Here is a 23032-nt window from a genome sequence, read left to right on the forward strand (position 1 = left end):
GTAGACACATCCAGAGGCCAATGCACATATTCCATTCAAATCATGACCTCTTTTTGTCAGGATGGGAGGGATACACCAGGATGGAACTCTGGGGCACTCAACTACTGAGCCACAACCCCAGCCCCTATTTTGTATTTTATTAGAGACAGGGTCTCACTGAGTTGCTTAGTGCCTTGCTCAGGCTGGCTTTCAACTCACAATCCTCCTGTCACAGCATCCTGAACGACTGGGATTACAGGTGTGTGCCATGTGCCCAGCTAAGCCACGGCCTCTTAAGGGCTTTGTGGGGTAATTATGTCCACCTGTACCTTCAGAGCTGCATAAGCTGGCTTTGCAGCTTTGAGCAGTGGTCATAGAGCAGGAACTCAGTGCTTGAGGGCCCTTTCGGCCTGCTCAGTGTTGGCAGGGAAGACCTTATTAGAAACTAGGTGTGTCCCTTCTAGCCACACTCTCCTTCCCCAAAGGATTTCCTCCCCCGTTTGTTAAGTGATAAATACCACGATTAATCTCCAGCCACCAGAGTTGCTTACAAGCAGCATCATTCTTATTGGTTGGAGCCTGGGCTGTCCTGGTTGTTTGGTAAACACTTTGAACACCATGTATGTTGTGATTGCAGGATTCTTCCAGAACATTGCCACAATGAGTTAGATGTTTACTGCCTAGCTCCCTGCTAGATTTGAACATGGTTTCCCATCACCAAAACACATTTGGAGGCTTAATCCCTCAATGAGGCAGTGGGGAGGTGGGGATTGGTGGGAGGTGTTTGGTCATGGGGGTAGAGCCCACGTGAGAAGACACTGTGTCTCAGTAGGGAGCTGGTTCTCCCCCTCATGGGACCAGACTAGTCATCACAAGAATGGGCTACTACATTGTGATATAAACATCAGAGATTATTATATAGACTAGCATGCTGTATTCTGCTATTCAGATTTTATAATAATACTTATAAAATATGTACTGATACTTATAACTATGCTTATCTGATTAATAGATATTTGAGCACTTAAAAAAAAAAAAAGAATGTGCTATGAAGAGCAAGGCCACACTTGTGTTCTCCGTGTTGCAGGTACTCTCTTGCCTGCCCACTTTTCCCACCACGGTGATGCTACATGAGGCCTTCACCAAATGCAGTCTTGAATAAACCACCTCTTTCTCTATAAATTACCAGTCTCATATATTCTGTTATAGCAAAAAAAAAAAAAAATAGACTAAGCCACTTTCCCAGCAGAACTAAGCTCCATGACGAAGAAACTCATTAGGAGCTCCCAGTGTCTCCTAAGTGTTTTGCCCATAGTAACTGCTTGGTAAACCTGTGTGGATTAAATAACTGTGGCCAAACGTCTCTGTACCTTGATCGGCAGAGGCTGTCACAGTGAGGGCTACACTCTTCCTCTACTTTAAAAGAAGAGCATGTTCAGTAAAATAAAGAAAGTGAGCAAACCTCTTACACAAGTCAGGAAAGAAAAGAGTTGCAGACAGAAATCAATACTAAGAAGAAATCAAAAATACGGTTTGCTGGTGCTATCCTAAATGACCAGGTGAAGTTGCCAGGAAAAACTTTGAAAGTAACATAACTTTAGGTAAAGGGCTGGGGGGGCAGGTGGAAAGGGAATCTACCTCGCTGCTCATCTTGGCCACCTGCAGGGAGTGCAGAAGCTTCGAGTCGGTTGTTCCCATGGCTTTGCCTTTTGTTTTCTCATATTCTTCTTTGTATTTAATCTTGAGAGAAAAAAGCAAGTCTACTGTGAGTGCGAGAGAAACCTTGCCGTCCAAGGGGCTCGGTTTAACAAATGCAAGAACTGTTCTGAGAAAACACCTCCCCGTCTTCTGTGGATCCAGAAGAAGATTAAAGTACTGCGATGTTTACAATGTTAACAGTCATTATTTTTTTTTCAGCAGGACCACTGACATGTTATTGGAACCATTCCTTATCCATTTCTGAGTTAATGAGAGAAAACCTACATTGCTAGCAAGCTCCCCCGAGGCTTTGGCGGCCAACAGAGACATGGCATCCAGCTTCATCTCAAATCCTTTCCCCTTTGTCTTCTCCCAGCCTTCTTTGTACTTAACCTAACAAACAAAAACACAGGTGAGCAGGAATTGCTATACCTACAGTCCTTCCAAAAGTTGAAGACAATTTTTCTTTAAGGAAAGTAGGTTTCTTTAACAACTTACAGGCCAGAGTCCTTGGGTGCTATTATAAAAATAGTAATAATAACTATTAACACAGTTCATTGATTCCTTAGCTAGAGGGCCACATGGACAGTGCAGGACAAAGCTCTATTATTTCTTGGTCATGTGACTACAGGTAATTACATCTTTGGGCTTTGATTTTACCATTTACAAAAAAAAGAATATCATCTCCTCTTTCTCAGAGTTGCTGTGAGAATGACTTAGATATGGTATATGGAAACAAATGCTGACCTGGCCAAGTGCCCTTGTCATGGAAGGTATTGATATTGCCATGGTAACAGCAGCTATGGTTTGCTGGTGCTGACCTAAATGCATTATCTCACTAATTGCAAATCTTCTCATTAGGCCTTTGAGGCTCAGAGAAATTAAAGAACTCACCTAGGGTCACCCAGGTAAAAACTGGCTGTACCTACAACTAAACCCAGGTCTACCAAATCTCAAAGCCCATGCCAACAACTGTGTCCCTACAACAGCTCCTGAGGGTTATGCTGACTCTGTATCCTATCATGTCACATCATACCAGCTACCCCAGTATAGAACTGGTTTTCAAAAAACATTAGTTCTGGAGTTATTTTCTCCTGTCCCACAAATCCAATCTGGAATGAGAAGTCTAATCACAGCCCACCAGTGACTCTGCAAGACTCTAGCAATTAAGATTGTTCTTAAAGTCTGTGTTTTGTCCACACAGCAAGTCACCAGTCAGAAGTCACCAGGGTGATGGCGATGATGGTGCTGATGATGGTTGTACATGTTCTCACAGGCCATACATGTGCTTGGGTAATGAGAATTGAGTTGCTCTGACCAATTCATCCCTAGTGAATGGATGCCACAAGATGGCAAAGTTCAAAATTAAAATGCGATGGATGCCTTTGACAGACCTCTCTCAGGAATAGAAGGTTCCCTGCTTGTTGGACCATGCCGGATCCTTCACGTTCACATCCACCCACGTCCCCCTCCGTGTCCCCCCCATTGCCTGCTCACCTCACTGAAGAGTTCAGCGTTAGTTCTGGCCTTCACCAGCTGAGGCACATCCTGCGGCAGTGTGTAATTCAACTTGTTTTTCTCATAGTCAGCGCGGTAGTTCACCTGATGGATTGAAAATGCAGCTGCAGGTTTTTATATGGGCAAAAGGAGAACTTGGGGGGAGACACTCTTTCCCACTTTCCCCTGAGATCCATCACTAGGAAAAGGCATTTTACAAAGATTTGGGGAATGTTTCTAATTAATAGATAGAAGGGGCCGATTGAAAACATAAACAACTCAAAGGCACACTCAGAATTGTGTATTTAAAAAAGAGATCCCTGCGACAACTTCACCAACTCCCTTTACAAGCCCTTGAAGGTATGAAACTAATGTTTGTAACTTGCTGTGGTGCTGAACATTTTGCCATATGTAGGGTAGATCCTCAATGAGAAATTACCAAATGCTTATTTGAAGAAAGAGCCATCTTAAAACACACACATACACACACACCCCCACACACAGGCTAGCCAGTTGTGATTCCTTAAGGAAGGACACAGCATCATTAAAGATGTAGTCTTGACCCAAAACTAACTCTGAACTTTGGACACTGGTGACATTAAGAATTATTGTTAGGACATCTTGTTTGTTGTTTTGGTGTGATGTATTAAAATGGTATAAAAATGTTTAAACTTTTTCATCTTTTAAAGATTCACATATGTAAAATATTTATGATTAAGTTATTTTCTTCAAAATAATGGGGGGGTGTGGGTGGGTCTGTAGATGAATCAGGATGTGGCATGAGTGGGTACTTGCTGAATCTGAGGGTCAGGTACCTGAGGATTCATTATGTTATTCTCTTTACTTTTGAATGCATTTGAAATTTTCCATAATAAAAATTTTTTGAGGGGGATCATTTCGTGGCCAAAATAAGACATGATGCTGTTAATAAAAGTCAAATCTTTGGGAGTTAGATGTTCAGAGGCCTCACAGTGATCACAAGACCCCTACCTCCAGCCGGGCTGGGGCAGGTGACTTACATGGCTCAGTTGCTGGGCATTGATTTTGGCCTGAACAATCTGCGGAGTATTGGTCACAGAGCTGTACTTCAGCTTGTCGATGCTTTGCCTGTAGTTGACCTAGGTAAAAACAGGCACAGAAAGATGTCACTTGGTTTTTTTCTTTTTCTTCTCTAATATTTGCTTGGGTCCCTTCCCCAACCCAACCAATTGGTGATTCTCAAATTATTACAAAAAGAACCAAAGATTTCAACTGGACACCAACAGACATCCTGAGCCAACAGACAGGAAAACAGCACACTCAAAAAAAGAGGGCCCCCCCTGGTCAGTGGACACAGGAAGAGCTGCTTGTCTACATTATGAACCTGAGATATGCACACTAAAATCACAACAAGATATACTTCCACACCCACCTGAAGAGAGAAAATTAAAATTGCTGAGAATATCAAGTGTTGGCAAGGACGTGGTGCTACAGAAACCCCCATAATGCCACAGACAGATGTTCAGATTGGCATAGTAGCTTTGGAAAACGGTATGACATTTTGGCAAATACACATATCCACGTCCCAATAATATGATTCCTGGACTTATTCTCAAGGAAGATCTGCACACAGCCACTTTATAAAAATTCAAGGTGAATATCTGCACTTGCTTTTCTGTATGTCTTATGCCTCACAAAAAAAGGGATGTTTAAAAGAAAAATGAAAGAGAGAAAACAAGTCCACCCACATTCATGCACGTCTCTGAGTGGGAAGCAAAGGAGCATCAGTGGCCCCTCACAGGAACGGCCTAGGGTGACTGCAACTGTGCACCAGCCCCTGCCTGGCGCTCACTTCCACTTGGTGACAGTCCCCAAGAAAACTGCTCTTAGCTCAGCACTGCAATGGAAGCAGTGAGTTCAGAAGGGGAGGAGGCGGGATTTCCAGCACCTGGCTTCCCATTTCAAGATATTTGGGACTAGTGAATTTTCTCTTTTGAGAATGCAAATTGCTTTTTAGGGAGTGAAGGGTTACTAGCTATTTGCACATGAAACCGTATTCATCCAACCATGTCTTCCTCCAAACACACCTGACCAAGATGCACCTCCCAGGCAAAGGGAACTGGAGCCAGGGAGTGAAGGCCCAGGTGTGCAGCTGAAAGCAGGTGGGCGGGGGATGTGCTGAGCTGAGCGGAGCAGGAGGCCCCCAAACCTATTTAGCAGGAAGGAGATCTGGGGTGAAAGAAATGAGGGTAGGTTTGGATGGTTAAGGACTCTTTTGAGTAATTGCACATGCAGGCTAGCTGGAAATCCAGGTAAAAGAAGAAGTCAACTCATCCCTAACCCTGTCCTTCTTCCCTTACACCTTCCTGGTCCCTCCCATCCGTTCACTTGTTCATTCATTCATTCCTTCAACTGTCACAGATGCCTGTGCAGAGTGAGCACGTAAGTATTGCTGATGGGTCCTTGCTCCCAGGGCCCTAAATGACACAGTCCCTCAGAACACTTGAGCCTATCTGACACTTGAGCCTGCTAGGCCCTGGCTTGGCTTATGGGACTGATCACCACCAAACTTCCCCCAGGCAGATTGCACATCTCTGGTGTATTCCCTGAAGCCCCCAACCCCACCCAGGATCCCACAGTAGATGACAGCTGCTGTGGGGCTGCATCCTGCCTAAGAACCCCACACCCGTTACAGTGTCCCCACTGTCCACTGCCATCTCTGCTTGGACCTGTAGTCATGGCCACCAGCCTGCTCTTAGCAGCTGGCTCTGCCCTTCACAGGGGCCCCACCCCATCTCCTGTCTATCTACGTGACAGCCCTATGTCTCTGTCCTTTTGTCCACCTGTTGCTATCTCTGGGTGCTGCCTCCCTGAGATGGTAGCCCCTGTTGGGGAGTTGCAGCCTGAAGGCCACCAATCTCTGTGGGACATTCCAATTATTCCAAAGAAACCAGAAATCCATATTATCATGAAAAATCCTGCAGTATTAAATACCGGAAAACAATTCAATATTTTTAAAATTCAGAGATGCAAATGAAATAGACTTTGGGTCCGCTGGCTGCTGCTCGTATGCCACTGTCTTCCCTGGTCTGTACTCCCTTCATTCTTGTCTGTAATCATGACCAACACCAGGATACTCACTGTGTCCCCGGCAGTGCTCCAAGTCTCTCATACATAACTTATTTAATTCTCCCAACCACCCTAACAGTAGGCCCTCTATCATCCCTACCTTATAATGTGCCAACTAAGGCACAGAGACCTCAGGTGACTTACTCAAGGCCACACTTACTAATGACAGAGCTTGGATTTGAATCCCAGGAGTGGCTCTTAATCTATGCACTAGAAACCTGGTTTGCCAAAGCTAGTGTGCTGGGACTGTTCACCTGGTATATGGATGAGAGGTTCCCCATAGCCAGAGCTAGTATTGCTTTAGACAGGGAAATGTGTTCCATGTAAAAACGGATGACTTACAAGTTGACCTCTAGAACAGGATCTAGGAAAAATACACTGGGCCTCAGAGTGGGTTTTTTTTGTCGGATTTGGAGTCAAGGATAGCACCTTTTTATAGTTTTTATTCCATGATTCAAGGAGAAAAGTTTGTCTGTGTCCTGAGTGCATAGGAAAAACTAGGAAATACAAAGTCATTTCAAAGTCAACTAATAATGAGATTACAGTTCTGTGACTTCCTAATGCATTAATTCAGAGTGAAAACTTATCAACTCATAATGGAGTCTATTAGAATTCAGAATTATGCATGATAAAATGTCACGAAAACTATATTTTTTAAATGGCATCTTCCTTCCCGATAATTCTGCATTAAGTAAGTCACAGAGCACAATTACTTTTCTCTGCAGGACATAATTAACAGTCTCCATGATTAATCACATCTTTGCAACATCACAAATGCCTGGCCATTGCTCCAATCTACATTCTGAAGGGTTTCTTTGCTAAATATAGAGTTTCATTTTAATTCTATTAGTGTTTATAAAATCCATCCAAAGGGAATGCTCTCTAATTAAGGGCCCATGCTTTATTTAATTTCATAGTTATTTCACCATTTTTAATGCTATCAGACTGAGAGGACACAAATGCTCTTGCAAATGGATTCCCCCAAACTTCCTGAACACTAAAATCCCCACATTAGGGACAATAAACTCAAATTCACACCAGAGCCAGGAAGGAAAGGTCAAAGAGATTAAGTCACATAAAGGGAACAGCCACCATTCAGTCCCAGACAACTGCCACCATGCAGAAAGTGGGACTTCTTTTCCCAGGCTTTTCAGACTTTTCAAGAAAAGATGAAAATATGAATTCCCCTAACTCAGAACTTCAATTTTTTAAAAAATATGTGTAGCCAAAAACAAAACAAAACAAAAAAATACTCCTGAAGCCTGCTTGTGGCTCATGCCCTGCCAGTTTAGTACCTGTCTCTAAAAGCAACACCCCTAATTCAGTCTAAGTTAATTATTTTATCAGATGTCCCAAGTGGGCTAGCTACATTTCAGGTGTACAGTTTGATCCAGAGTCTTCTATGGAAAAATGTAGTTTCGGGTCATGTTATAATGGGATAACAAAATTGTAGGCATTGATCTTGTTTTGTTTGTGCTATTTATTAGGCATGATTTCTAGAACTCTGCTGCACAAGCACACCCTGGAGGTTTAATGAAGTACTCTTAATTGGCAAGTGTCTCAGGTAATATTTGCAGCTAAAAGAGAAAGTAGCTTTGGTGATGGCCAACTTTAACTTTGGCTTCATTGAGGTGAGATGAGTAAGTCAACCCAATGACACTTCTGGGGAAAAAAAGAGGCTGACATTCCTCTGCTTCCCATCTCCTTTCATCCAATACACTATCCTTTGCTATGCATGTGCTCTGATGTTTGGGACACTGTGTTAGACCCAACCAAATCCTACTGCTCCAACTGTCATCAGCAAGAGAGAGAGCAGGGTGAAGCCTTATGTACCAATGGGGAAACCCGAGTCAAATACTGGAGTCATGCTGATTCCAAAGGAACTGAAGGAAAGTAATGCTAGGCATTCAATAAATATATGCAGAATTGTGTATTAAATTGTTGATCAGAGACTACCTTCACTGACCAAGAATGATGGTACCCACTCACTTACAGACCACCTTAAGAACGTTTTAAGATGGCAAATGACTTTTATCTTTTTCTTTGTACTTTTCTGTATTTTTCAGAATTTTTCATAATAAACATGTAGTAAAATTCTTATGATCAGAAAACAATAAATTGAATTGTACTAGTTTGTTTGGGGCAAGCCAAACTTTTAAAATATTCAATGCTGTAACAATTAGGGATAAATAGATAGATATGGCTATCTACATATACATACACACACCCAGATATATATACTTTCCAATCTGCCCCTGAGAAAAAGTTCAGTCAACGTTATCACTTACTTTCAACTTATACCCATCTACTCATTTTATTTGACTTCCTTAAGTTCTTAACATACTATACTCAAAAGCTTAAAACAAAAATCATCATTGCTAAGAAATAATGATCCTAAATGCCCCCAGCAGTTCATTTCTAAGAGAAGAAAATGAACTTCAGGGTATTTTCAAGACAAAAACAGAGTTGGCCCCACTTTACATTGAAAACCTGAATTTTCAGCCATGCATGGGTGGACTTCCCAGGGGCAAGAGCCCCCTTTCTCAAGTCCCTTCAATCTCTGCCAGCGGTCTATCTTGTCTCTGTCCCTCTTCCTGCCTAAGAATCGTCCCAAAGGGAGGAAGTGGCTAGTAATAAATAAAAGTGCCATCAGAAGAAGACTTACATCTTTCAAGGGAACCAGTTTCATTGTTGTTTGATAGGCAGGAGTAAGGGTGGCTGGATAGTTGTAGTCCACAATATCGTGTTTATAATCAGCCTTGTAGGCAACCTGAAACCCAAAGAACAAGAAAAAGAAATCAGTCCCTATTTTCTTTTGACCTCATTTGAAAGTCATAAGAAATACTTTAAAAATAGCCAGAAACAAAATTAATTCAGTTGCATCACCTCCAAGGAAAATTAAGTTATGTTCACACGTTTGCCTTTAATTAATCTGAATTCTTCTTCATTAATCAAACATTAGTTAACTTCCATCTGTAGTGTATTTATCTTTCTTTTTAACGATGAGACTCTTTGTCATTTTTGTTAACAAAGAGCCCGTGCTCATGGGTAAACCATGAAGGTACTTCTTAGCTCACCCCCAGAAAAGGAATAAAAAGTTGAGTCTTCAGAGTATTTATTTATTTTTTTCTTTAAGGTCAAATTGGATATTCTCAAGCAGAGAAAATTGACATCTGCATAATGAAAGCAGTTTCCTTTCAGTGTCCTTGACCTCCAAGATTTATAACCTCGAATTTGAAACTCTGTGAATTGGATTGATAAAGCCAAAGAGAGATTAATAATTACATGCTACAAGGAACAAGAACCTGTTCTATTCTGTGATCCCATTACCTTGCCCAGTGCCTAGCCATGGTAGGTCTTCAGTGAACATGAAGACTGGATAAGCAAATAGACAAACAATCACCTAACAAACTCCAAATAAATCACAAAAGCCTTGGAATCCTGAGGGGGTTTCAAATATGAGTCATGATCATCCACTCTCTTTATCACTCAGAAACCGAAAGTTCTTTTCATACTGGATCAATTACAATAGATCTAAGTACTCTTCAAACCAGAGAAAGCTAAAAAATATATACTTTGAGTCTTTAAAACATTTAAGGGATTATACATATTTTTGGTTGTGTTGGTTAACATTTAGAAATTCTTATGGGTCTGTCTTTACCCAGGAGAATGTAGTATTTTAGAGAGGTTAAAAAACATTTAGCTGAGTTTGTGATTCCCCAAGCCTCTCCACCCCCAGAGGCCCTTGCACAAGCACTCACATTGCTGGCCAGACTGCCAACTTTCAGAGCATGAAGTGTGCGTCTGTCCATGCCAACTCCTTCGTAGTGGCCTCTCATGTGGTTCTGGTAGTTTTCTTTATATTTATTCTATGTAGAAACACAAAACTTTTAGCAAAAGCTTCCCTACTTGTTGAAGACGAACTACTTGTCTTAATGCACAGAATCCAAACTATAAATGATTAAATAGAACATATTTAAGAAGTCAGTGCACCAGTGAGTAAAAAATAAAGCAAACTTCTTTTCTAACAACTTAAATTTCAAGCGAGCACAAGAAGTTGGAGCAAGACAGCAGATAAGCACTCGGGAGCATGGGTCTGATGGGCATTGGTAGCACAAAGCAGATTTGACTTACTTGTTTATTTTTATATTTTTTGTTTTAAATTTGCCTTTTGCAATGTGAAAACTTACCATGAGAATGTGGAGCTCATTACTGGATAAGCTCTGATTGTATGGATGCTGTGGACACAGTCCCAGGCTGGGGACTGGTACAAGCCACTGCATGAAATAACTTCTACTTCCACATATAGTCAGCCCTCTGCCTCCATGGAATTTATAACCATGTTTCAATCAATCATAGAATGAAAATATTTATTTAGAAAATTGCATCTGTGTTATACACATACAGACTTTATTGTCACAGTTTCTTAAACAATATGGTATAAAAACTATTGACATCGTACTTATATTAGGTAGTATAAGCAATCTAAAAATGATGTAGAGTATATGTGAGGATTTACACAGGTTATATGCAATTACTAAGCCATTTCATATAAGGGACCTCAGCATCTGAGGATTTTGGTACCCAACAAGGGGGTTCTTGAACCAATGACCCATGGATGCAGAGGAATGACTGTATATGAAGAAGACCAGACCTTTGCCAAATTCTGTGATATAAAAGATGGTCACTGCAACCATGTGAAAGAATGATGCTATGTCTCAAATAACATCAAGTAAAGAGAAGATCAAAATGGAATGAGGCAAAGTCATAAATAGGAAAATCTGGGTAGCTTCATGACGTTTCATTAAAATTACCCACCCTGAAAGGACATTGAGTTTCCAGGCCCACGGTGCATTTAAGTAGAATACTATTGCTATTTATTAGATACGATTCTATTTATCTCAGTTAACCTTTGCCAGCCACTCTATGAAGAAGAAGGATTTATTATCATCCCCATTTGAATGACTGGCAAAGTAGCTCAGAGAGCTTAACTGACTTGTCCACTTGGGTAACTATATGGCACCAAGTATGTTAGTTCCAAAACTGGTCCTCTTAACTAGAACCTTCACACAAAATAAATTTCTTACTGAGCCTTACAAGGTCACTTGGGATTGCGAATTCTACTATTAATATAGCTAAGCAGAAGTAAAATCATACACTCTAGAACAGGTTCTTGATATCCTCAAGCCTACATCGCCAGGCTTTCTCTGAGAATGTCCAGACTCACAAATGCCACTCCAGCATGTATCTGCTCATCTTTGAGGTAGGGAGAGAATGTCTGGCTCCCAGATGACCATGAGAGTTAAGTGAGATCATGCATTCACTCAGAAGCACAAAGTCCCATGCTCAGCCAGGTTCCCTCACCAGCATTTGTCATTAGGAGCAGACACTGGGCTGTGTGCAAGGGATTCAGAAAGACAGAGAGGAGAGGTCCTGCCCTGAGGATTCAAAGTCGAGTGTGGGGAGGGAGAGGAGGGATGTGACAGAATTTGACATGGCCCAATCCCAGCAGGCAGCCTTAACCAAAACTCATAGGTACTCATGCCTGGGAGCCCCTGCTTCTCCAAGACACAGGGACACATGCAAATGCTTAGGCATCAGCAACTCACATCGCTGGTGAATTTTGAGATCTTGCTCACGTTCCTGAACTGAGGCGTTTCACAGTAGTTGATACTGTGACCTTTACTACTTTCCAGATCCTTCTTATATTCCACCTTGGGAACCAAAACACCAGATGCACAATAGAACCAAACCCCACGTCCCTCTTGAAAACATTTCCAGAACTTCATTGAGGTGGTTTTAGAAAACTTTCAACCCCATATTTTAAAATACCAGGCATAGGATGCTGTAAGTGTTTTCCTTAGTAAAAAAAAAAAAAAAAAAAACCACAAATAATAAAGTAATAATCAATTTCACTCTGCAAAGTAAAAATATATGGTCCTTTTCAAGAACAAATACTATAAAAACATACAGCTGAATAAAATGGCAAAACTGGGGTTGGGGGTGACGCTCAGTGGTAAAGCACTTTTTGAGCACACACAAACCCCTGGGTTTGACACCCCCCAGCACCACAAAACAATTTTTTTTTTAAAAACAATGGAAAACTAATTTTAGAAATCAGGTGGTCAGTCTTAGAGGGAAAAGTATAGGAGAGATTATGAGGATTACTATTACACAGATTATTACACAGCCACCTGTAGAAATTCTTCCTACTACACACTTGTGGTATATTCACCTCTCTATATATACATCACTAAAATTTTACCCAAAAAGGCACTTTATTAAAGAATATAACAAGGGAGATCACCCTGATGAAGAGTGTCTTCAATTTAAAGCAGCCTGGCTATCTGAGCTCCCCCGGGTGCCTGGAAGAAGCCATGAGGCTGTAGTTATTAGATTAAACTCTTGAGTCACCCTGAGTAATTGCAGAATGCAGCTGAGGATGATCACTATTTATAGAGGCAGAGCTGGCTGGTCTTACTGGAAAAACATAAGGCAAAAAGAAATCAAAGGTTTGCTTGTGGCCTCCTACCAAAGGAAGTACAACTTTATTTGTTATCGTATTATAAAACTAGAGTGGGGATATGTCCTTTAAAATATGCAAAATGCATTATAATGTTCACACTATGATTTTAAGTTAAAAATATATAAAACTGTATATATAGTTGAATCCTAACTGTAGATGTATGTCTTTATATTCATATATTCGGTTATTTATATATTTGAATAGGAAAAGACCAACATGTTAACTGTGCTATTCCAGGGTGACAGAGATGTACCACCAGGGGTCTCACTCCACCTTAGTCCCCGAGAGTCTCTATGAATCAGAACCCATGACAAAGTGAAGGCCTAATCTAGAGCTAACAAAATGAGCAGACAGTACATATTTTAGGCTTTGCCACCCATGTGGCCTCTACACCAATTGCCTAGGTAGCCCGAGAGCAGCCACAGACAATATGTAAGTGAATACTATGTGGCTGTGTTCCAACAAAACTTCACTTCTAAAAACAGACTGCGGGCTGGATTGGACGCTGAGGTTGTAGTACGTCAATGGTCTTGCACATCAGAATCGGCTGGAACATTTGTTTAGATGCAGATGCCAAGGTCTCCACACCCATCTACTACTTCCAAGCATGATGAGACTCAGGAGTGACACTTTCCCAAGTTGTCCCAAGTTGCAGAACCATGGGTTAACAAACAGTTTGGGGGAAAGGAACAGCCATTAGAGGTTAGAGAAGAATCTCCGTCTCTGAGGTGCAGATGACTCGTTAAGTGAATCTTTTAGTAGCCATAACTCTCCGTGTTGCCGGAGGTTGCCAATTTGGGTCCAGAGAAGTGATGGGGGTAAGAGGAGCTGCTGGGCAGAGACGGGGGTGCAGAGAGGACACGGTGGGGTGTTTCCTTGCCAAGTAATCCTAACAATCCCCCAAAGCTTAAGCACAGGCTAGACCCACACCACGCACCCTCGGGCAGCTAGCTCCGCCTGAGAGGTAGGAAGTCACAGCCTCTCCAACTCTGGCTACAATAATGGGAGAAGGAGGGAAGTGTGACTTTTCAAACACTCTTTCTGACCTTGGATTTCCACTCTATAATGACATCTTACTGTTTTCAAAGTCCTGCACTCTTTCTGCCAACCAGAAATTTGCTACCTGGCACTTTTGACTATCTACAGCCTGGTGAGGACTTGGGAAGACATGTTTGAGCCACCAAAGAAAAATTTAATTTGCTTGACTCCTGGTGTTCTTGTTAATTGTGTTTTACTACATACTCTTCAGACACTGGAAACCCACAGATGGTATGTGTGGTGTTACTCTCTTAATGGCCCATTTTATTATAGGGTCACCCCTTTACTGCCTAGGAGGCAAAGGGGTGACAGCGCGGGAGTGTAACCCCCCATACCCACCTCGCTCACAAGCTTGTTCACACTCTGGGCCCGTTTGAGAACCAGGTTGTCTTGGGCTGGAAGAGAATGATAATGCGCGGCGCCCCTCATCTTGTGTAGGTCCTGCCTGTATTTTATCTGAAAGAAAACACACAAAGAAGATCTATAGTTGCCATTTCCATGCTCTGTGAGAAACATGTCTCCAAAATAACCCCAGATTTAATGTCAACATTTACTGAATAGAATTTTCTAAAGGCAAAGAATTCACGTGGACTTCTTCTTCCATTACATCTACAGACTACTTGGTCCTTCTTGAACTAAAATGATACTGGAACTTTTCACACTTCTTACGCATTACACTCTAATTCTGCATGAGAAAAAAAAATGTAGTCCTAAAACGATCATGTCATTCCAGCCCAATTCTAACCCAGGTTCCAGTACCCTAACTCTACCCTGGTAATGAGGCCATGTCTTGTACTTTCTTTCTTAGGCAAAAGTGGCGCCATTCTGGCAAGTGGGTAATTGACCCTTAGCAGAGTCAAGGTGAAGGGAAAAGGATCCTTTGAATATGAGGTCCCTGATTAGAGGTCAAGTTCAAGTCAGCCTGTTAAGGTCTGCAGTGAAGTTTCACTTTACCAAGTTTAATTATAGCCTATCTTTCAAGGACTGCATGTTGGCTAACTTTCTGCAAATAAAAATGACTTTATCGTTGGGTTACACCCAGTCTGATAATCATATAATCTATTTTAATCAGCTCTTCCGTTAAAATGCTCAACTTCTAAATGGGTTCTGGTTGAGACTCTTAATCTCTGCTTATCTGGCTGGACCAGCATTTGTACTTGCTTCAAAAGACCTAAAGTGAGTTGTGCTGTTTGTCCACATCAATCTGCTTGCAAAGTTGATAAATGTAAACAAAGACTTAACAGAAAAAAAGGAGACATCAGAAAATGTGGATGGGAGTCGAGGGCTAGGCGAACATTCCCCTGTGGCTCAGTTCTAAGAAATGTGCCTGTGTGTAGGTTTCAGTCAGCACAGCTTTCAAAGTCTCATTGCTCCTCTATCTCTGTGGTGCCGCCAGCTGACCCTGCTTGATGGTACTTACATCACTTGCAAGTTCGTTGGCCTTCTTGGCATTCTGATAAGCTGGGGTGATCATGGCTGGGAAGCTGCCCTTTCCCCTGGGCTCCTCATACTCCTCCAAGTCACCCTGCTGAGATAATCAAAACTTTGGGTGGTGATCAGAAATGATTGGTCCCAGAGCCTGTTCCCACAGAGGTCCATCCGCTCCAGCATTCCAGTGACCACCGCAGGTGCTGTACCTTGTGGTGAGCAGGACGCCAGGCCCTGGGGTCAGGCCTGCTCACGGTGCACAGTACACAGCAGTAAATAAATGGTAACTATTATCATGATCATTATCTTTAGTTCCACAAGATGAATCAAGATACTCCCAGTCTCCCAGTGCCGTGGTGCTAGGGACTGTTCATGTCTTCACTGATAGCAGGGAAGTCCTTTGTTTCCCCCTGGTCTCGAACACTATCTTACTCAGGTACCATGGCAGATCTGTGCACAGAGATGCTTTGACACCCCCTATACTGTCTCCCTCGGTGATGTGTGTCATGAAACCAGAAATGGGGTCTTTTGCCAGTTTTGCAATTTGTGAGGGAAAACTTCACATCAGTTATCTGAAACGGGAGTCACTGAGCACTGAAGACAGAGGGCAGTAACCTGCATCTTAACTTTTCCCTTCCTCTTCCCCACGCCACCTGTCCGCTCCCACAGAAACCTTCTCTTTGATGAAGTTCCCGTCAAGTGACTGGGGCCACCCTTCCCTGGCAGCCAGAGGCACTGCAAGACCAGCTCAGGTGAACTTTCTCTCGCATGTCCCCGATCCTCCCTCATCCCAGACCCACCCCGGGCAGAACCAGCTGCGCCCTCCTCTGCATTCTTGCTGCTGGATGCCCATCACTGTGTCCCCCAGCTCATGACTCCATCTTCCGGGGCCTCATCCGGGGAAGGACCCACCCTCCTCCAGCACCAAGACTGGACTGTGGCCCACACATTTTCTTAAGTAAAAGAATTGGGTCAAATTAAAATGTCCAGGCTTCCTTTTGTCCAGTCATGAAAACTGTTTAGCCTGAATGCTCCTTTTTGCTTGACTGCCAGAATATTCTGGGCCAAATATAATAAGCAAAAACAAAAAAACTCTCAAATCCTTTAGAAATCTGCTTTATGGGGTTTTTCCCCATCCTGCTCTACAGTTTTGTGCTGGTGGTTTTATGTGTGTGGTGTGTGTGTGAGTGTGTGTGTGTGTGTGTGTGTGTGTGAGAGAGAGAGAGAGAGAGACAGAGAGAGAGAGAGAGACAGAGAGAACCTTTTTGTAAAATACCTGATCCTGTTGGGGAGTTGATTGGTTACAAATGATAAATCAAATACACAGTATAGTCATTTTAATGAGTCTAATTAGATGTTAAAAAGAAGCATGGATTGCTTGGCATTTCAGGCATTACAGATATTTATAGCTATCTGTCTGCCTCTCTCACTCCATCCTACCCATGCCCTGGCGAGTCACGCTAAATCACACAGTGAAATGCCACACCAGACTGAGTCCCCTCAGCATCTGCTAACAGTGCAATCTAACGACACCCACTTTGATTCTTGTATTTGTTATTATCAAGACTGGAAACTTCCAAGTGTCCTAAAAATCAAGAACCAACTACGATCTCAGAAATTATATTTCATCCATGTGCATGGGCGTGCCTCGATGCTCACACTAAACATGTGTTAGAGCTAGTGGTGGAAGGACTGTCAAAATACAGAATAAAATATTTTGACGGGCACAGAAGCCAGATATTTCTTAATAACACTCATTTTTAAAAGTTGTCTCAAGCCTTCTAGACAACATATTTAACATATGAAACCAGTAGAATCCATTTTTGTTGAATATAAAGCACGAAGAGAGTATGTAATCAACCTGTAGAATTTAATAAAATGGTCTTTTGAACTGAAAACCAAGCCTTCTTTTCCTCAGGCCGACATTTGCAAAGGGGTCACTACCCATGTCCACACACATCCTAAGACACATGAGTATGTGGCCACAACTGGCGACTTGTTTTTCTAAAGAAGAGAAATAAATTCTTTTGTCATTTAATTTTATAGGTCATGTATGGGGTAGAGTCAACTAATTCGTTGCCAAATAAATCAAACTATGCAGCTAAGGAAGACATTCATTTACTCACTTAAATTCATTGAGTGTCATGATGAACTAAACATAACCAGTCTTAATCTTTGGGTCTGTTCTTCAATAAATAGATGAGAATGGCTTATTCTTGGCTGAGCCACCATATTTGTAGAGCTTCTTAAAGAAAACAGTGCTTCAAATCGAAACCTGTGTAATTATTTCCTGGCTTGGAAAATCCCCCATCCACACACAGGGCAAAGATAATCCACAGCCCGTCCCCTGGTTAAAGGGACATAGGCTATGTCACAGCTAGTAGGGGCCAAACTGAGAACTGGCCAGGGGCAGGCCAGTCTCCCAGGAAGTCATTTAGCTCATACCTGGCCCTCGGCTCCAGAGGCTGGACCCGCCATTCCTCTCATTTCTCTTTGATATTGTTGATGGTATCTCACCTGTTTGAAGGGAAAGGACAAACTAATTGAGTTGAGCCTCCCATGCACAGGAACCAGAGGGGGGGAAAAAATGAGTGTTTTATGGAATGTTCTTTTTCTGCTTGAGTCTAGGGAATATGTCTTAGACACAGAAGTACCAGGTCATCGGCACGGCAAAAATGACTGAAAACTACGAGGGAAAGCTACTTCTTGGCTCCGGGATGCATGCGAGAGTAGACAGGAAGTTGGACTCCCCAGGCCCAGGTTAGCTGTCTGCTTCCTCCTGAACATGACAGCATTGCCACGGCCACTTACGTCACTCGCCAGCTCATTGGCCCTTTTGGCTATCTGATAAGCAGGCGTGATCATAGCAGGAAAACTGCCCTTCCCTCTCTGCTGTTCATAGTCCTCTGTGTATCTCACCTGGGAAAACAAGAAAAAGAAAAGACTGACTCACACGCCACAATCCCACTGTCTACCTGATGGTCTCAGGGAGGTGCCTGGCTGAGGGCTCCTGTGAAGGACACTTTGCTCATCCCCTGTCACAGCCCATGTGGCACATCACTAGCTTATGGCTTGATGGCATTGCATCTCATTTACCTATCATTCCCAGCACTCAGCAAAGCACCTGGGGCATGGAGATGCTCAGCGTGGAGCTCAGTGCCTAATTGTGTTGCACCTGCCGTGGGCCAGGTGCTGGGGCTGGGCTGAGTGAGATCTCCAACCCTTGACCAAGAAAGCCCCTCAATCCAAGATCCACGACAAGGCAAGTGGAAATGGCTTATAAGGGGAAGCTGGATTTGTGCTTCAACCTCCCATTCAGAACACCACATGCTTGGGTCTCAGTAGGCTGTGGGGCACTTAAGCTATGCCAAGGCAAGTGGTAGAAATTCTTTAGAAATTATGCTTTCTACTTTGCAGTGGCAAGAGGGATTTCTTTCCAGTTCATCGGCTCTATCTTCTTTGGCACTAACCTAATCTAACATTTTCTGTTTAGAGTTTTGGGGAGGTCTATGCTAACTGACTCATGGACTTGACCATCCTTGACCTTAGGAAGCTCTTGCTGGCACTGTTGTCCCCTCCCAGGGCTGGGATGCCTCCTGCATCCTCCCTCCCTCCTCCATGTCGTCTTACATCACTCTGTAGCTGTCCCCCTGCCTTGGCCCGCAGCAGCTCAGGAGTATCCGCCACCGTGGAGAACTTGGAGATGCGCTCCTCGTGCCCTTTCTTGTATTCCACCTGGTGAGGAGACGGCACAGAGTCAAGTTTACGCCCCCTCCCAGCCTCTGTGAGGACTTCACCTTAGAGCTCTCCTGAATCTACACCATCAGGCCATGCTCCACACAGACCTGGGACAAGTCTATCATGGTCACAAAGGCACCTATGCACCATGCTAAATTCCAGAGAGCTCCAGGCACTGCGAAGTGTTAACCAAAGAGTAACTTGGTGTCCACAACTACTCATCTACTGGGATTATTCTTTTCCTTGCTTTTCAAATGAGCAGCCAGAAGAATAGAGAGGTTAAGTAATTAGCCTGTGGCCACACAGGAAATATGTGATAGAGCTAGGCTTCAAATCCCAGCATCCTAGTTCCAAAATCTGAGCTCTTAACCAAAAACTACACCAGTCTTCAGGAGGACCTGCCATCTGGTTGATAAAAACGAGTGTCCTTAATACTAAAGCAACTTTAAGAAATCATTAGGTCCATTCTGGATGAGCTACAGACATGGTCTTTTCTCCATTTTGGAGATGTGGCCCAATAGAGGCACAGAGGATAAGTGAAAATAGTGTTTTATTTCTCCCTAACACAACACTAATAGTTCCTACTGCACCAAAACACCATCTTATATCATTTTTTCTTAATAACAGAGCTTCTTTAGTGACAAAATTGAGGACAATCAAAGGTGAATCAACTCAGGACACTCACCTGGCTGGCCAGCTGATTGGCTTTCTTGGCCCTCTGATAAGCAGGTGTGATCATGGCCGGAAAGCTCCCCTTGCCTCTCTGCTGCTCATAGTCTTCTGGATACGCCTGTTGGCCAGAAGCAAGGGCAGCGTGAGAATCAGTAAGATACCGGAGGAGAACGAATCAGACCAACAGAGCGGCTTCAGAAGAGTACTAGGAGAACACGTCAATCACTTGGAATAGGTTTGAAAATGGTGCTTGAGTGACACCATCAACACCAAGGAGCTCACGTTCCCTAGGTCAAAAGGTATCGCCTGCAGGGTTTACACCAAATTGTGGGGAGCCTGGTCCAACCCCACTGGTGTCCTTTGACTCCCAGGCTTGCTTGGCGGCAGCACAGCCATTCACACGGGAGACTTTGCGGGAACTGGTGTGCTCCAGAGAGTTCTACCACACCGGGAGAGGGAGGGCTCACTTGCCCCTCCGCGCTTTCAGATGGGATAGTTTTCCTAATAAAACATCTCACCTTAGTGATCATGTTTCTATTGCTTTCTTCCCACTCTCTAAAGGAAGAGTCACCAAGACTAATGGTATTTTCCAAAGTGACTCTTCAAAGGGTCGGTGTGTGAGAGGGCCAGGGGCACGGTGTGCAAACAGTTGGGGACTTCTGCACTGGGCTACAGATGCCTTCCTACTGGAACACTTTCTAGGGTCTCACAGTTTGGAGGGGGGTCCTGGCCTAGCATGGGCCAACAGGGTGACATCCCTGTGGTGGATCTAGGGAGAATCTACTTCTTTTCCTTTTCCAGCTCCTAGAAGCTCTGACATAACTGGGTTCCCAGCCCCACAACACTGTGACCTCTCTCTGTCCTTAGCATCTTTCCTAGAGTGGCCCCTCCTGCCTCCCTGTCATAAAGACCTTGTGGTTATATTGGGCCACCCGAGAATCCAGGTTCTTCTTGTCTCAAGACCCACAACTTAATGACACCTGCAACGTCTCTCCCACATGTAAGGTGACACGCCCTCAGGCTCTGGGAATTAGGACAGGGGACTGTTTGGTGGGTACACTATTCCTCTGCTGCATTTCTCAAAACAAAGGGAGATTTCAGCCAATTGCTAATTACTTGCTAAAGCAATCGCTAAGGTGATTCCTAGGGCCCTTACCTCACCAAGAGACTGTCGGGCCTCAACCATCCTTACGATTTCGGGGTCTGGCAGAGCTCCTGGGCACCAAGCATTGCTTTCCCCATATCCTGGCCAGTAGGCTCTCTGCAAAGGAAGCACAAGATGCTACAAACACACGCCTTGCATACTTGGTTGGCAAGATCCCTCCATCCACCCCGCACTCCCAGCAGCAGTCACATACACTGTCCAAATAACATCTTCTTGAAAAACCATAAGCTCCTACTGGTATGTGAGAAGTCTTCACTAACTAGCATGTTCGTTTCCTCAGACTAGAAGATGACCTAATATCCTAAGTGATAGAAATTTGTGAAATGCACTGATGTTATAGAAAAATGATCAAATATAACTTAACATCTTTTGCTCTTCTTTGCACTTGACTGGGCTGTGGGGAAGGAAGAGGGTCCCTGCAGACAGCCAACCTGAGATTAATCAGTATTATTCAGACAAACTTCAAAAACCTACTTTGTGTTATGTGCCTATTAATAATTTTTTAAAAAGGAAAAAAAAAGATAGAAGACAAAGTTTCTTTTTGAAGGTATTTACCGTTGCCGATAAAATTAACATAGGAAAAAACAATTAGAAATTATTTATATGTCATCATGTTCTGTAAGGATGATGGACACACTCTGTATGAGAAGGCCCCTGCCTTTGGGAGGAAGATGAAATTTTAGCTGGACCTTTAAGGTCATGGTCAGTTAACAGGGCAGAGGGAGAGGGAAAGGCCTCTCCTCTAGGTCAGTTCCATGAGACAGGGATGTTCATGCTCCATTATTAATGGATCCCCAGTGTCTGCAACAGTGCCTGGCACACAGTAGACCCACTAAATAATTTGTTGAGTGATTCCCAGGAGTGTGGGCAGCCATGAAGGAAAGTAGAAGGCATGTGGAAAAGACCCAGGAGCTGAGTTGAACTGACATGAGGGAAAGAGATAGGGAGCCAGTCGGGCAGGGCAGGCTGGACAGGCTGGGCAGAACCAGCCTCTGGAAATCTGAAAAAAAAAAAACACTTGAAAATATGCTCAACTGCACTAGCAAGCAGCAAAATCTCGATTAAAACAAAATACAGATGGTCAAAATATCTGGTAAAACCAGGTATTGATGAGAGTATAGGAAAATGGGTCATAGTCTGCCTGTAGGAGAATAAATGCACAGCTGTTTTAACTCTGAAAATTAAAAAGGCACACACCCTGGACCTAGCAACCTTATTTTCATTATCTATTCTATATAAATACTCCCTTGTATCCAAAAGAGGCCATGAAAATGAGTGTTCATTGCCACTCTGCAATAGGGGAAATATCCCTGCCCATCAATAGGATGCCATGGTACAAGCCTCTGACCCATGCTCCACGCTACACCCGTCCACCACAGCTTGGAAGGCTGCCAATGTGGAAATGTCTCCAAGATATTTGTTGAGTGTGAAAAACAATGCATGTTGTTTCATGAGAAAATAAACATAGGCCTTTCAAAAGAAATGTGTGTGAAACTAGCAATAAAAATAATAATAGCCAATATTTATTATATCTACCACTGTCCTGATATTTTTGTAGGTACTTTATCTTAATTTTCACAATAGGCTCCCTGAATTAGGAAGTTTCTGAAGTTCATTTTACAGATCAGAAAACTGAAGAAAAGAGTGTTTAAATAACTGAGTCAAGGTCCTTCAATAAAGATAGGTATGTTCAAATGCAAGTAGTTGAAAGATAAGTGATAGGCAGATAGTTAGATGATTGATAAAGCTAAATGATTGATAGATAGAAATAAATAGAAAATAGATAGACAATAAATAGCTAGATGATAACTAGAGATAGGTAACTGACAAATAACATATGTAAACAAAAAAAAAAATAGAGTCAAGTCTAGGATACCCAAAAAGTGATTACAGTGGGTTCTTCTAAAGTGAGGGAACTGGATCGGAGGTGGTGGATAAAGGGTTAACTTTGCAGTGTATGATTGTTTTATAATAAGAAAAATGCAAGTATCATGTATGTAATTAAAAATAGATGACTGAGGGATTCTGAAACGAGGAGGCTGTCAACAGAGAGGGTGGTGGGACCAGGAAGTCTGGAACATACAAGAAGCGGTGCGTGACCAGTGTGGGCACAGGAGGCTGGGGAAAGGTGAATGTGCACAAGGCAAAGCCATCGCAGGAGGCCCTCACAGAGGTCCAGGTAG

The 23032-nt window shown here is 43.0% G+C and overlaps 1 protein-coding gene across 6 annotated transcripts in view; it reads right to left on the minus strand.

Annotated features, from left to right (window-relative positions):
- NRAP (nebulin related anchoring protein) overlaps window positions 1–23032 on the minus strand; it is a 70374-nt gene that overhangs the window by 41579 nt on the left and 5763 nt on the right. For 3 of the 6 annotated variants that reach the window (XM_081268602.1, XM_081268598.1, XM_081268603.1), the window contains exons 5-18: window positions 20841–20945; window positions 19698–19802; window positions 18905–19009; window positions 18086–18193; window positions 17720–17791; window positions 15267–15374; window positions 14186–14302; window positions 11892–11996; window positions 10044–10151; window positions 8948–9052; window positions 4194–4292; window positions 3175–3279; window positions 1963–2070; window positions 1618–1719 (exon numbers count right to left, since the gene is read on the minus strand). In XM_081268602.1, the coding sequence (XP_081124728.1) occupies window positions 1618–1719; window positions 1963–2070; window positions 3175–3279; window positions 4194–4292; window positions 8948–9052; window positions 10044–10151; window positions 11892–11996; window positions 14186–14302; window positions 15267–15374; window positions 17720–17791; window positions 18086–18193; window positions 18905–19009; window positions 19698–19802; window positions 20841–20945 (1452 nt within the window). The remainder of the gene's footprint in view (window positions 1–1617; window positions 1720–1962; window positions 2071–3174; window positions 3280–4193; window positions 4293–8947; window positions 9053–10043; window positions 10152–11891; window positions 11997–14185; window positions 14303–15266; window positions 15375–17719; window positions 17792–18085; window positions 18194–18904; window positions 19010–19697; window positions 19803–20840; window positions 20946–23032) is intronic. The other 3 variants (XM_081268599.1, XM_081268601.1, XM_081268600.1) reach the window with 3 other exon arrangements.

Source organism: Spermophilus citellus, assembly GCF_964194105.1.
Source record: "Spermophilus citellus genome assembly, chromosome: 15".
NCBI classification, from domain to species: domain Eukaryota; kingdom Metazoa; phylum Chordata; class Mammalia; order Rodentia; family Sciuridae; genus Spermophilus; species Spermophilus citellus.